The 10139-nt window shown below is 44.6% G+C and overlaps 1 protein-coding gene across 1 annotated transcript; it reads right to left on the minus strand.

The window, feature by feature from the left end:
• Positions 1 to 1349: 1349 nt before the first annotated feature.
• On the minus strand, positions 1350 to 1825 carry LOC100446624 (small ribosomal subunit protein uS10). Its single transcript, XM_024256456.3, has one exon. The coding sequence runs from the start codon at positions 1746 to 1748 to the stop codon at positions 1389 to 1391; it is 360 nt and encodes a 119-aa protein (XP_024112224.2). The 5' UTR covers positions 1749 to 1825; the 3' UTR covers positions 1350 to 1388.
• Between the last annotated feature and the right edge of the window lie 8314 nt (positions 1826 to 10139).

Genomic DNA, 10139 nt, shown 5'->3' on the forward strand with positions numbered 1-10139 from the left:
TTACACCTCCAGCCTGGGCAACAGAGCAAGATTGCGTCTCAGAAAAAAAAAAAGAAAAGAAAGTTAACCTTCACTTTCACAGGCCCCTCCCAATGTCTGGGGAGGGGCCTTTATGATATGTTCACATGGTCCTATTTGCAAAACAAAGATAATTTTGAATTCTTCTTCTGTATAATTGTATTACACAAAATTGTATAAGCTTCAAGTCCCACAAAGCCTGGATCTGTCCCTGTTTATAATAGAAAATGCGGTACAACCGGCCGGGCGCGGTGGCTCATGCCTGTAATCCCAGCACTTTGGGAGGCCGAGGCGGGTGGATCACGAGGTCAGGAGATCGAGACCATCCTGGTTAACACGGTGAAACCCCGTCCCTACTAAAAATACAAAAAATTAGGCAGGCGCGATGGCGGGCGCCTGTAGTCCCAGCTACTCAGGAGGCTGAGGCAGGAGAATGGCGTGAACCCGGGAGGCGGAGCGTGCAGTGAGCCGAGATCGCGCCACTGCAGTCCCGCCTGGGCGAAAGAGCGAGACTCCGTCTCAAAAAAAAATAAATAAATAAAATTAAAAATTAAAAAAAAAGAAAATGCGGTACAACCTAAATCTCCTCAGACTATCAACCTAAGTAGGGGAATGAGATATTACACACTGCTGAAAAATAATAATTTAGAGGATTATGCAAGAGTGTTGAATGTTTATAGTGAGTTAAGCTTTTTTTTTTTTTTTTTTTTTTGAGGGGGTGGACGGAGTTGTGCTCTTGCTGCCTGGGCTGGAGTAAAATGGCACAATCCTGGCTTACCACAACTTCCCCCTCCCGGGTTCAAGTGATTGTCCTGTCTCATCCTCCCAAGTAGCTGGGATTACAGGCATGCGCCAGCACACCCAGCTAATTTTGTATCTTTAGTAGAGACGGGCGTTCTCCATGTTGGTCAGGCTGGTCTCGAGCTACCGACCTCAAGTGATCCGCTCGCCTTGGCCTCCCAAAGGGATGGGATTACAGGCGTGAGCCACCGTGCCCAGCCGAGTTAAGCTTTTAAAAAGTGAAAGTGCGTGTACATTTGATTATAGCTATGTAAAATAAAAATATAATATACAAACATAAATGCACACACATCTATATAGCACATATTTGAGCAAAGACCAAAAGTATGTGCACTAAAATAGGCATTAGGATGGTGAAATAATATGAGATGTAGTTTGCTTTTCTGTTCTTCAATTTTGTTTAATGTACTATATATTTACTACAAATTTTTAAAAGATACTTAAGTGAAAATCTATAGCTTAAGCTTAAGCCCTAGAGAGAATGCCATTATTATTACATAACTAATTTGTTTCTCATTCTTTTTTTTTTTTTTTTAACAACTGGCAATCAATTTATTAAAATAGTTGACTTAAGCATCTGCAATGGTGACTTCCACCTCAACTTCTGGCTCAATACTGATGGAAGTAATCTGCTTAACAATCTCAGAAGGGCTGTGCAAGTCAATGAGTCGCTTGTGAATTCTCATCTGGAAACGATCCCACGTCTTAGAACCTTCACCACAAGGAGTTTTTCTTGTAGTGATTCTCAAAGTCTTGGTAGGAATTCGAACTGGTCCTTTCACTTTGAGATTCTTTTCTTTTGCGCCTCTGATCAAGTCAGTACACACCTTTTCCAAGGATTTTACATTGAGGCTTGTTAGGGTGATTCGAACTCGGTGAATTGCCACCTCCGGCTCCACGGGTGTTTTTCCGGTGTCCTTAAAAGCCATGGCTGCTGCGCGGCTTCCTGACGGACTTGTTCCTCGGCGAGAGCGAACAGAGGTGAGTCAGGGGCAGGAGCCTGCGGCCCAGAAATCCTCAGCACCTACGACCGCGTCTTCCTCAAAAAAGCTTTCTCATTCTTTTAAGTGCCGATCAGATACCAATCACTATGTTAAGTGTTGGGGATATAAAGATGAGAGTAATCATAGTCCCTACCCTCAAGAAGCTTACAGCCTAGTTTGGAAACACTAATTAATAAAGTGAGTAATTAAAATATTAAAATCTGCAGGGCACAGTGGCATACACCTGTAATCCCAGCACTTCGGGAAGTCAAAGTGGGCAGATCACTTGAGCCCAGGAGCCCAAGACCAGCCTGGGCAACATGGCAAAACCCCATCTCTACAAAAAATACAAAAATTAGCTGGACGTGGTGGCGTGTACCTGGAGTCCTAGCTATTCGAGAGGCTAAGGTTGGAGGATCACTTGAGCCTAGGAGGCCAACGCTGCAGTGAGCTGTGATCTTGCCACTGCACTCCAGCCTAGGCAATACAGTGAGACCCTGTCTCCAACTAAAAAAAAAAAAAAAAAATTGCTAAGTGTAGAGATGCTTTTCTGCCTAGACAATTCAAAGAAGGGAAAATAGGGCCGGGCGCAGTGGCTCACAACTTTAATCCCAGCTACTCAGGAGGCTAAGGCACAAGAATCACTTGAACCCAGGAGGCGAAGGTTGCAGTGAGCCGAGATTGCGCCCCTGCACTCCAGACTGGGCAACAGAGTGAAACTCTGTCTCAAAAAAACAAAACAAAACAAAAGAAGGGAAAATAACCCTAGCGCTGAGGTTGGAAATACAAATCAGACTTTGCCAGGCGAACAAGACTGAAAAAAAATTTCAATCACAATAGTAGGTTTAAAGACACTGAATCATTAGAGAACTTAGTATGTTGGGGATTTGAAAGTAGATTCATATAGCTGAGCATGGAATGCTTTTAGAGAATGTCAGGAATTGAGGCAGGACCATTAAGTAGGTATTGATTAATAAAAACCTTTTCAAGCCATGCTAAGAAGTTTAGATTTTAGCATATTAACCATGTGGACATTGAAGAATTTTGCACATTGTACAGAAGTCTATGAAAGGGGTGATCAAGACAGCAGCACTGAGGACTGAAAAGAGATCATGCATTTAAAGAATACAAGATTAAAACAGGACTTTTAGTTGCGAATTGAGAGAGAAACAGAGTAATGGAAGTCTCCTTTACAAAGAAAAGAAATACCTAAGAAGTATTTCAAGAAGGAGTGGGTAATAAGTTTAACAATGGCTCTTTTGTATTGGAGGTGTCTATAAAACATCCAGGTGGAGGCCGGGAGCGGTGGCTCACGCCTGTAATCCCAGCACTTTGGAAGGCCGAGGTGGATGGATCATCTGAGGCCGGGAGTCCAAAACCGGCATGGCTAACATGGTGAAACCCCATCTATACTAAAAATACAAAAATTAGCCAGGCATGGTAACACGCGCCTGTAATCCGAGCTACTCAGGGGGCTGAGACAGGAGAATTGCTTGAACCCGGGAGGCGGAGGTTGCAGTGAGCCAAGATCACACCATTGCCACCCAGCCTGGGTAACAGAGTGAGACTCTGTCTGAAGAAAAAAAAAAAAAAAAAAAGGCCCGGCGCGGTGGCTCAAGCCTGTAATCCCAGCACTTTGGGAGGCCGAGGTGGGTGGATCACGAGGTCAGGAGACCGAGACCATCCTGGCTAACTCAGTGAAACCCCGTCTCTACTAAAAATACAGAAAATTAGCTGGGCATGGTGGTGGGCGCCTGTAGTCCCAGCTACTCGGGAGAATGAGGCACGACAATGGCATGAACCTGGGAGGCGGAGGTTGCAGTGAGCCGAGATCACACCACTGTACTCCAACCTGGGCAGCAGAGTAAGACTCTGTCTCAAAAAAAAAAAAAACAATAAACAAAAAAACACTGATAGAAATTGCTACCACTGGCCGGGCACGGTGGCTTACTCCTGTAATCCCAGCACTTTGGGAGGCCGAGGCAGGCGGATCATGAGGTCGAGAGATCAAGACCACCCTGGCCAACATCGTGAAACCCCGTCTCTACTAAAAATACAAAAAAAATTAGCCGGGCGTGATGGCAGGCGCCTGTAATCCCAGCTACTTGGGAGGCTGAGGCAGGAGAATCGCTTGAACCCGGGAGGCGGAGGTTGCAGTGAGCCGCGATCGCGCCATTGCACTCCAGCCTGAGCAAAAAGAGTGAAACTCTGTCTCGAAAAAAAAAAAAAAGAAAGAAATTGCTACCACTAAAGAAGGTATGATTAGTAATGGCAAATGCAGTGTTAACTGTTAACAGTGAATCTGCTGTGAGAAGTGCTGAAAAGAGGACATTGTGACTATAACTTTCTCGAACGTCATTGATGGGAACATACATTATGCCAGTGTTTTAGAAAATCAGTCCGGGAGTAAAATACATATACCTTTAAATTGGAACTCTGGCCGGGCGCGGTAGCTCACGCCTGTAATCCCAGCACTTTGGGAGGCTGAGGCAGGCAGATCACCTGAGGTCTGGAGTTTGAGACTAGCCTGGGCAACATGGTGAAACCCCTGTCCCTACTAAAAATACAAAAATTAGCCAAGTGTGGTGGCGGGCACCTGTAATCCCAGCTACTTGGGAGGCTGAGGCAGGAGAATCGCTCGAACCCCGGAGGTGGAGGTTGCAGTGAGCCGAGATCGCGCCACTGCTTTCCAGCCTGGCAACGGAGTGAGACTCCATCTCAAAAAAAAAAAAAAAAAAAAAAAGCCTACAAATCAAAATAAACTGAAGCCTGCTTTTTAAAAAAAATCACAGATAAAAGTGCACAAAATAGTCATTGGTGACTTTAAGCCAAAGCAGTTTCAGCAGAGGTATGAGATCCAAAGCAAAAGTGCAGTGAATTGAGAAATGAAGGGGAAACAGGGAGGGAGGGCAGTGGTTTTTCCAAAATCTTATTGTTAAAGGAAAGAGAACACTTGGGTGGCTGGAAAGGAATGTGAGGCTGGAGGAATTTGGGAGTTGACTTTCTTAGGGTTGATTACTTACTTTGTTTGTAAGTTTGAGAGGAATATGATCATATTTGTAACCTGAAGCAAGTGATCAAATAAAGAAGGAGAGTGGAGAAAGTGATTCAGAGACTTCAAGAGGATCTGGAGCCTAGCAGAATGGATCAGCCTTGGATGGGAAGAGGAGCAGGAGGATTTCCACTTCTGGAGGAGAGGAGAGTGAGTGTGGCTGCTTGACCTTCAGCTCTCCTTTCTCCACTCCCACTTTCAGACTCCTTCCAAAGGCCGTGGGAGGGACCATGGCAATGATTAGGATGGTCATATGTTTTTATACTATTTGCAAAACAAAGATTATTTTAGTATTCATTTTCTTTAAAATATCTCCTTCTCCAGTTGTATATGCTCAGCACTACATAACCTGAATCTGCCCCTAGTAGCTATAAATAGGTTTCATGGGGAAGGGATAGTGGAGACAAGATTTGATTGCCTTCATTTACATAAAAACAGAAAGCAAAGTCTACATTGAGAGTGAAGTAAGAAAGAATATGGTGGTGGGGGAGGAGGTCAGGAAAGTGACAAAGTTTTGGAAAAGCTGGGAATGGAAGAGGGAGTTGACAAAGGACACATTATAGGATCCTCTGACAGCACAGAGCGTGGGGCTATAACTGCCTACCAGAAATGTGGTGTATATTATGAAGAGTGGCCTTCTTGCCTCTATTTTTCTTTTTTCTTTTTTGAGACAGAGTCTCTCTCTGTCACCCAGGCTGGAATGCAGTGGTGTGACCTCGGCTCACTCCAACCTCCACCTCCAGGGTTCAAGCAATTCTTATGTCTCAGCCTCCTGAGTAGCTGGGATTACAAGCGCGTGCCACCATGCCTGGCTAATGTCTTTCTTTCTTTCTTCCTTTCTGTCTTTCTTTCTTTTTTTTTTTTTTTTTAATAGTAGAGATGGGGTTTCACCATGCTGGCCAGGCTGGTCACAAACTCCTGGCCTCATGATCCGCCCGCCTCAGCCTCCCAAAGTGCTGGGAGTACAGGCATGAGCCACCGTGCCCTGCCTGCCTGCTTGCTTGCTTGCTTGCTTGCTTGCTTGCTTTTTTTTTTTGACAGAGTCTCACTCTGTCGCCCAGACTGGAGTGCAGTGGTGCTATGTCGGCTCACTGCAAGCTCCGCTTCCCTGGTTCACGCCATTCTCCTGCCTCAGCCTCCCGAGTAGCTGGGACTACAGGCGCCTGCCACCACGCCTGGCTAATTTTTTGTATTTTTAATAGAGACGGGGTTTCACTGTGTTAGCCAGGATGGTCTCAATCTCCTGACCTCGTGATCCACCTGCCTCGGCCTCCCAAAGTGCTGAGACTACAGGCGCGAGCCACCACGCCCGGCCTTTTTTTTTTGTATTTTTAGTAGGGACAGGGTTGCGCCATGTTGGCTAGGCTGGTCTCAAACTCCTAACCTCAAGTGATCCACTTGTCCTGGACTCCCAAAGTGCTGGGATTACAGGCATGAGCCACTGCGCCTGGCCCATCTATTTTTCTCTCCTTCAATGGGAATAACACTTGTTCCTAGCTGCACCATGAAAATATCACATGGGATGCCTAAGAATAATTCACTATAATTAGAAAATAAGTATACTTTGGGGCCAGGCACAGTGGCTCACGCCGGTAATCCCAGCACTTTGGGAGGCCGAGGCAGGCAGATCACCTGAGGTCAGGAGTTCGAGACCAGCCTGACCAACATGGAGAAACCCCGTCTCTACTAAAAATACAAAGTTAGCCAGGAGTGGTAGCACATGCCTCTAGTCCCGGCTTCTCGGGAGGCTGAGACAGGAGAATCGCTTGAACCCGGGAGGCAGAGGTTGCGGTGAGCCGAAATCACTCCATTGCACTCCAGCCTGGGCAACAAAAGCAAAACCTCGTCTCAAAAAAAAAAAGAAAAAGAAAGAAAAGAAAAGAAGTATACTTTGTTTTCAATAATATTTTTTCTTTTTTCAACATCAGCTATATAAACCCCTGTAAAGTTTATTAAAACATGAAAAATAAATTAAACGCTATACATTAAATTTCTTACGTTTGTCCCAAACAGGATGAAAGGATATCTGCAGTAAAGGGTAACCTGGAAAAGGGAAGCGGAGCCAGAGAAAACAGAGGAGGGAGTCCATTCAGGGGAGAGGATGACGGCAGTGTTAGAATATTGGTTACATCCAGCCTGGCATGGTGGCTCATGCCTGTAATCCCAGCACTTTGGGAGTCCAAAGTGGGTGGATCACAAGGTCAAGAGGTCAAGACCTGCCTGACCAAGATAGTGAAACCCCATCTCTACTAAAATCTACAAAAATTAGCCGGGTGCAGTAGTAGGTGCCTGTAATCCCAGCTACTCAGGAGGCTGAGGCAGTAGAATCGCTTGAACCCGGGAGGCGGAGGTTGCAGTGAGCCGAGATTGCACCACTGCACTCAAGCCTGGGTGACAGAGTGAGACTCCATCTCAAAAAAAAAAAAAAAAAGAATATTGGTTACATCCAGAAGGATTAATCTATTAAGTAAATATATTAAAGATAATGGAATCAGAGTTTCTAACTATCGGAGAAGGAAGTTACAAATACAACAAAGATACATTGGTGCCAATGGCAATGAAAATGGTGGAGTAAGAAACTCTAGGGGTAGGGAACTCTATTCCTTTGCAGAAACACTGAAAAACCTGGCAAAAGTCATGAGAAACAACTTTATTAGAACTCTAGAAGATAGTCAAAGGTTTGCAGCAACCAAGCTAATGCTTAATAAGGATAATGGGCACTGAATCATGGTAGGAGAGGTTTGTCATGTTTTACCTTACCCTTGTCCAATCCCCCTGCCCAGTGCAGCAGCAGTCTGGAAGACAGCAGCCCATGCTCCCAGTGCAGGTTCTCAGTTTGGGAGGTGTGTTAGGCCATTGTTGCATTGCTGTGAAGAAATACCTGAGACTGGGTAATTTACAAGAAAAGAAGTTTAATTGGCTTATAGTTCTGCAGGCTGTACAGAAAGCATGGCACCAGGATCTGCTTCTGGGGAGGCCTCAGGAAATGTCTACTCATCACCAAAGGCGAAGCAGGAGCATGCACGTCACATGGTGAGAACAGGAGCAAGAGAGAGAGTGAGGGCAGGTGCCACACACTTTCAAACAACCAGATCACATGTGAACTCAGAGCAAGAGCTCGCTTATCACCAAGGGGATAGTCCAAGCCATTCATGAGGAATCTGCCCCCAAGATCCAAACACCTCCCACCCAGCCCCAACTCCAACATTGGGGATTACATTTCAGCATGAGATTTGGGTGGGGACAAATATGCAAACTATATCAGAAGGGAATGGAGGGAATCTTGCTCCTGAGAAATTGTGTTCGTAGGTTTTAATCTGTTTGGGGGATCCCCAAGGGGACTAATGCAGGGTACTTGCCTTTGTTCCACTTAACTCAAAACTCTCTCAGGATAGAAAAGTTGCTGTGTGAAAGAGGTTTCTCAAAAACACTGGACAACCAATGAATAAAGCCTAGATGCCTAGAGCAAAAGATAACAGCTGTGGCAAAAAAATAGACTTGTAGAAAGCCTGAGAAGAAAAACTTGGGGATTGATATACTTGGGGAATAAGGGCTCTGAAAAGCCCCTGGGTATGTAGGGGAATCAAAAAGGCCCAGGCCAGGATACATCCTCAGAAAAGGTCTGAGAACACCATAAGCTGCACCTCTGGTTAATCTTTAGGCTTAGCACAAGTAAGAAGTGAAGGCTAAGGCAGAGTTATAAATGGTGTGGCTAGTTGGCCGGGTGCAGTGGCTCACACCTGTAATCCCAGCACTTTGAGAGGCCAAGGCAGGCAGATCATGACATCAGGAGATCCAGACCGTCCTGTCCAGTATGGTGAAACCCTGTCTCTACTAAAAAATACAAAAATTAGCCAGGTGTGGTGGCATGTACCTGTAGTCCCAGCTACTCGGGAGGCTGAGGCAGGAGAATCGCTTGAACCCAGGAGGTAGAAGTTGTAGTGAGCCGAGATCGCACCACTGCACTCCAGCCTGGGCAATGGAGTGAGACTCTGTCTCAAAAATAAATAAATACATGGTGTGGCTGAGCATTGAAGTATTGGCACCAACACAGAGCCAATTTGCAAAGACCTGATGGTACTTTTTTCTTTTTTGCCTCTAGGAGTTTAAGAAAATCTTTGATAAACCATTAGCTGACTACTATGCTAAAAAACAGAGACCACACAATTCAAATAACCGTATAAAATAGTTTAGAAAAGTCACTAAACAAACAACCACAACCTACAGTGAGCAACAAAAAATCCTGGAATGGGGAGAATTTTATTTCCAGAGTTACTGCATTGTTATATTCAAAATGACCACTTTTCAACAAAAAATTATGAGGCATGCAAAAAACAATGAAGTGTGCCCTGTTCATAGGAAAAAAAATTAACAAAAACAGTCCTTGAGAAAGCATAGGCATTGGACTTACTAGACAAAGACTTCAAATCAACTCTCTTAAATATGCTCAAAGAACTAAATGTAGCTGGCCAGGTGCAGTAGCTCACACCTGTAATCCCAGCACATTGGGAGGCCGAGGCAGGTGGATCACCTGAGGTCAGGAGTTCAAGACCAGCCTCACCAATGTAGTGAAATCCCATCTCTACTGAAAATACAAAAATTAGCCAGGTGTGGTGGCAAGTGCCTGTAGTCCCAGCGACTCGGGAGGCTGAGACAGAAGAATTGCTTGAACCTGGGAGGCAAAGGTTGTACTGAGCCGAGATCATGCCACTGCACTCCAGCCTGGGCAACAGAGTAAGACTCCGTCTCAAAAAAGAAAAAAAAAAACAACTAAAGGAAGCCATCATGGACAAAGAACCAAAGGAGAACAGTGTCTCAACAAGTAGAAAAGATCAATATAGGCAGAAAAATTATTTAAAGGATCCAAATAGAAATTCTGGAGCTAAAAAGTATAATAACTGAAAGAAAAAATTCGCTAGACACATTCAACAGCAGATTTAAGCAGGCAGAAAAATCAGAAAACTGAAGATAGGTCAATTGAAATCATCCAGTGCGAGAAGCAGAAAGAAAAAAAGAATGAAGAAAAATGAACAGACACTAAGAGAATTGTAGGATACCATCAAGTATATCAATATATGCATAATACGAATCCCAGAGGGAGAGGAGGGATAGAAAGAAGGAGAAAGAATACTTGAAAAAAATAATAGTTAAAAACTTCCTAAATTTTTTTTTTGAGACAGAGTCTCACTCTGTCACTCAAGCTACAGTGTAGTGGCATGAACTTAGCTCACTGCAACCTCCACCTCCCAGGTTCAAGCTATTCTCATTCCTCAGCCTCCTGAGTA

This window comes from Pongo abelii, chromosome 10, assembly GCF_028885655.2.
Source record: "Pongo abelii isolate AG06213 chromosome 10, NHGRI_mPonAbe1-v2.0_pri, whole genome shotgun sequence".
In the NCBI taxonomy this organism is placed as follows: domain Eukaryota; kingdom Metazoa; phylum Chordata; class Mammalia; order Primates; family Hominidae; genus Pongo; species Pongo abelii.

Excerpts from the sequence above, each read along its gene's own strand:
- LOC100446624 (XM_024256456.3), bottom strand. The coding sequence starts at position 1,748 with ATGGCTTTTAAGGACACCGGAAAAACACCCGTGGAGCCGGAGGTGGCA.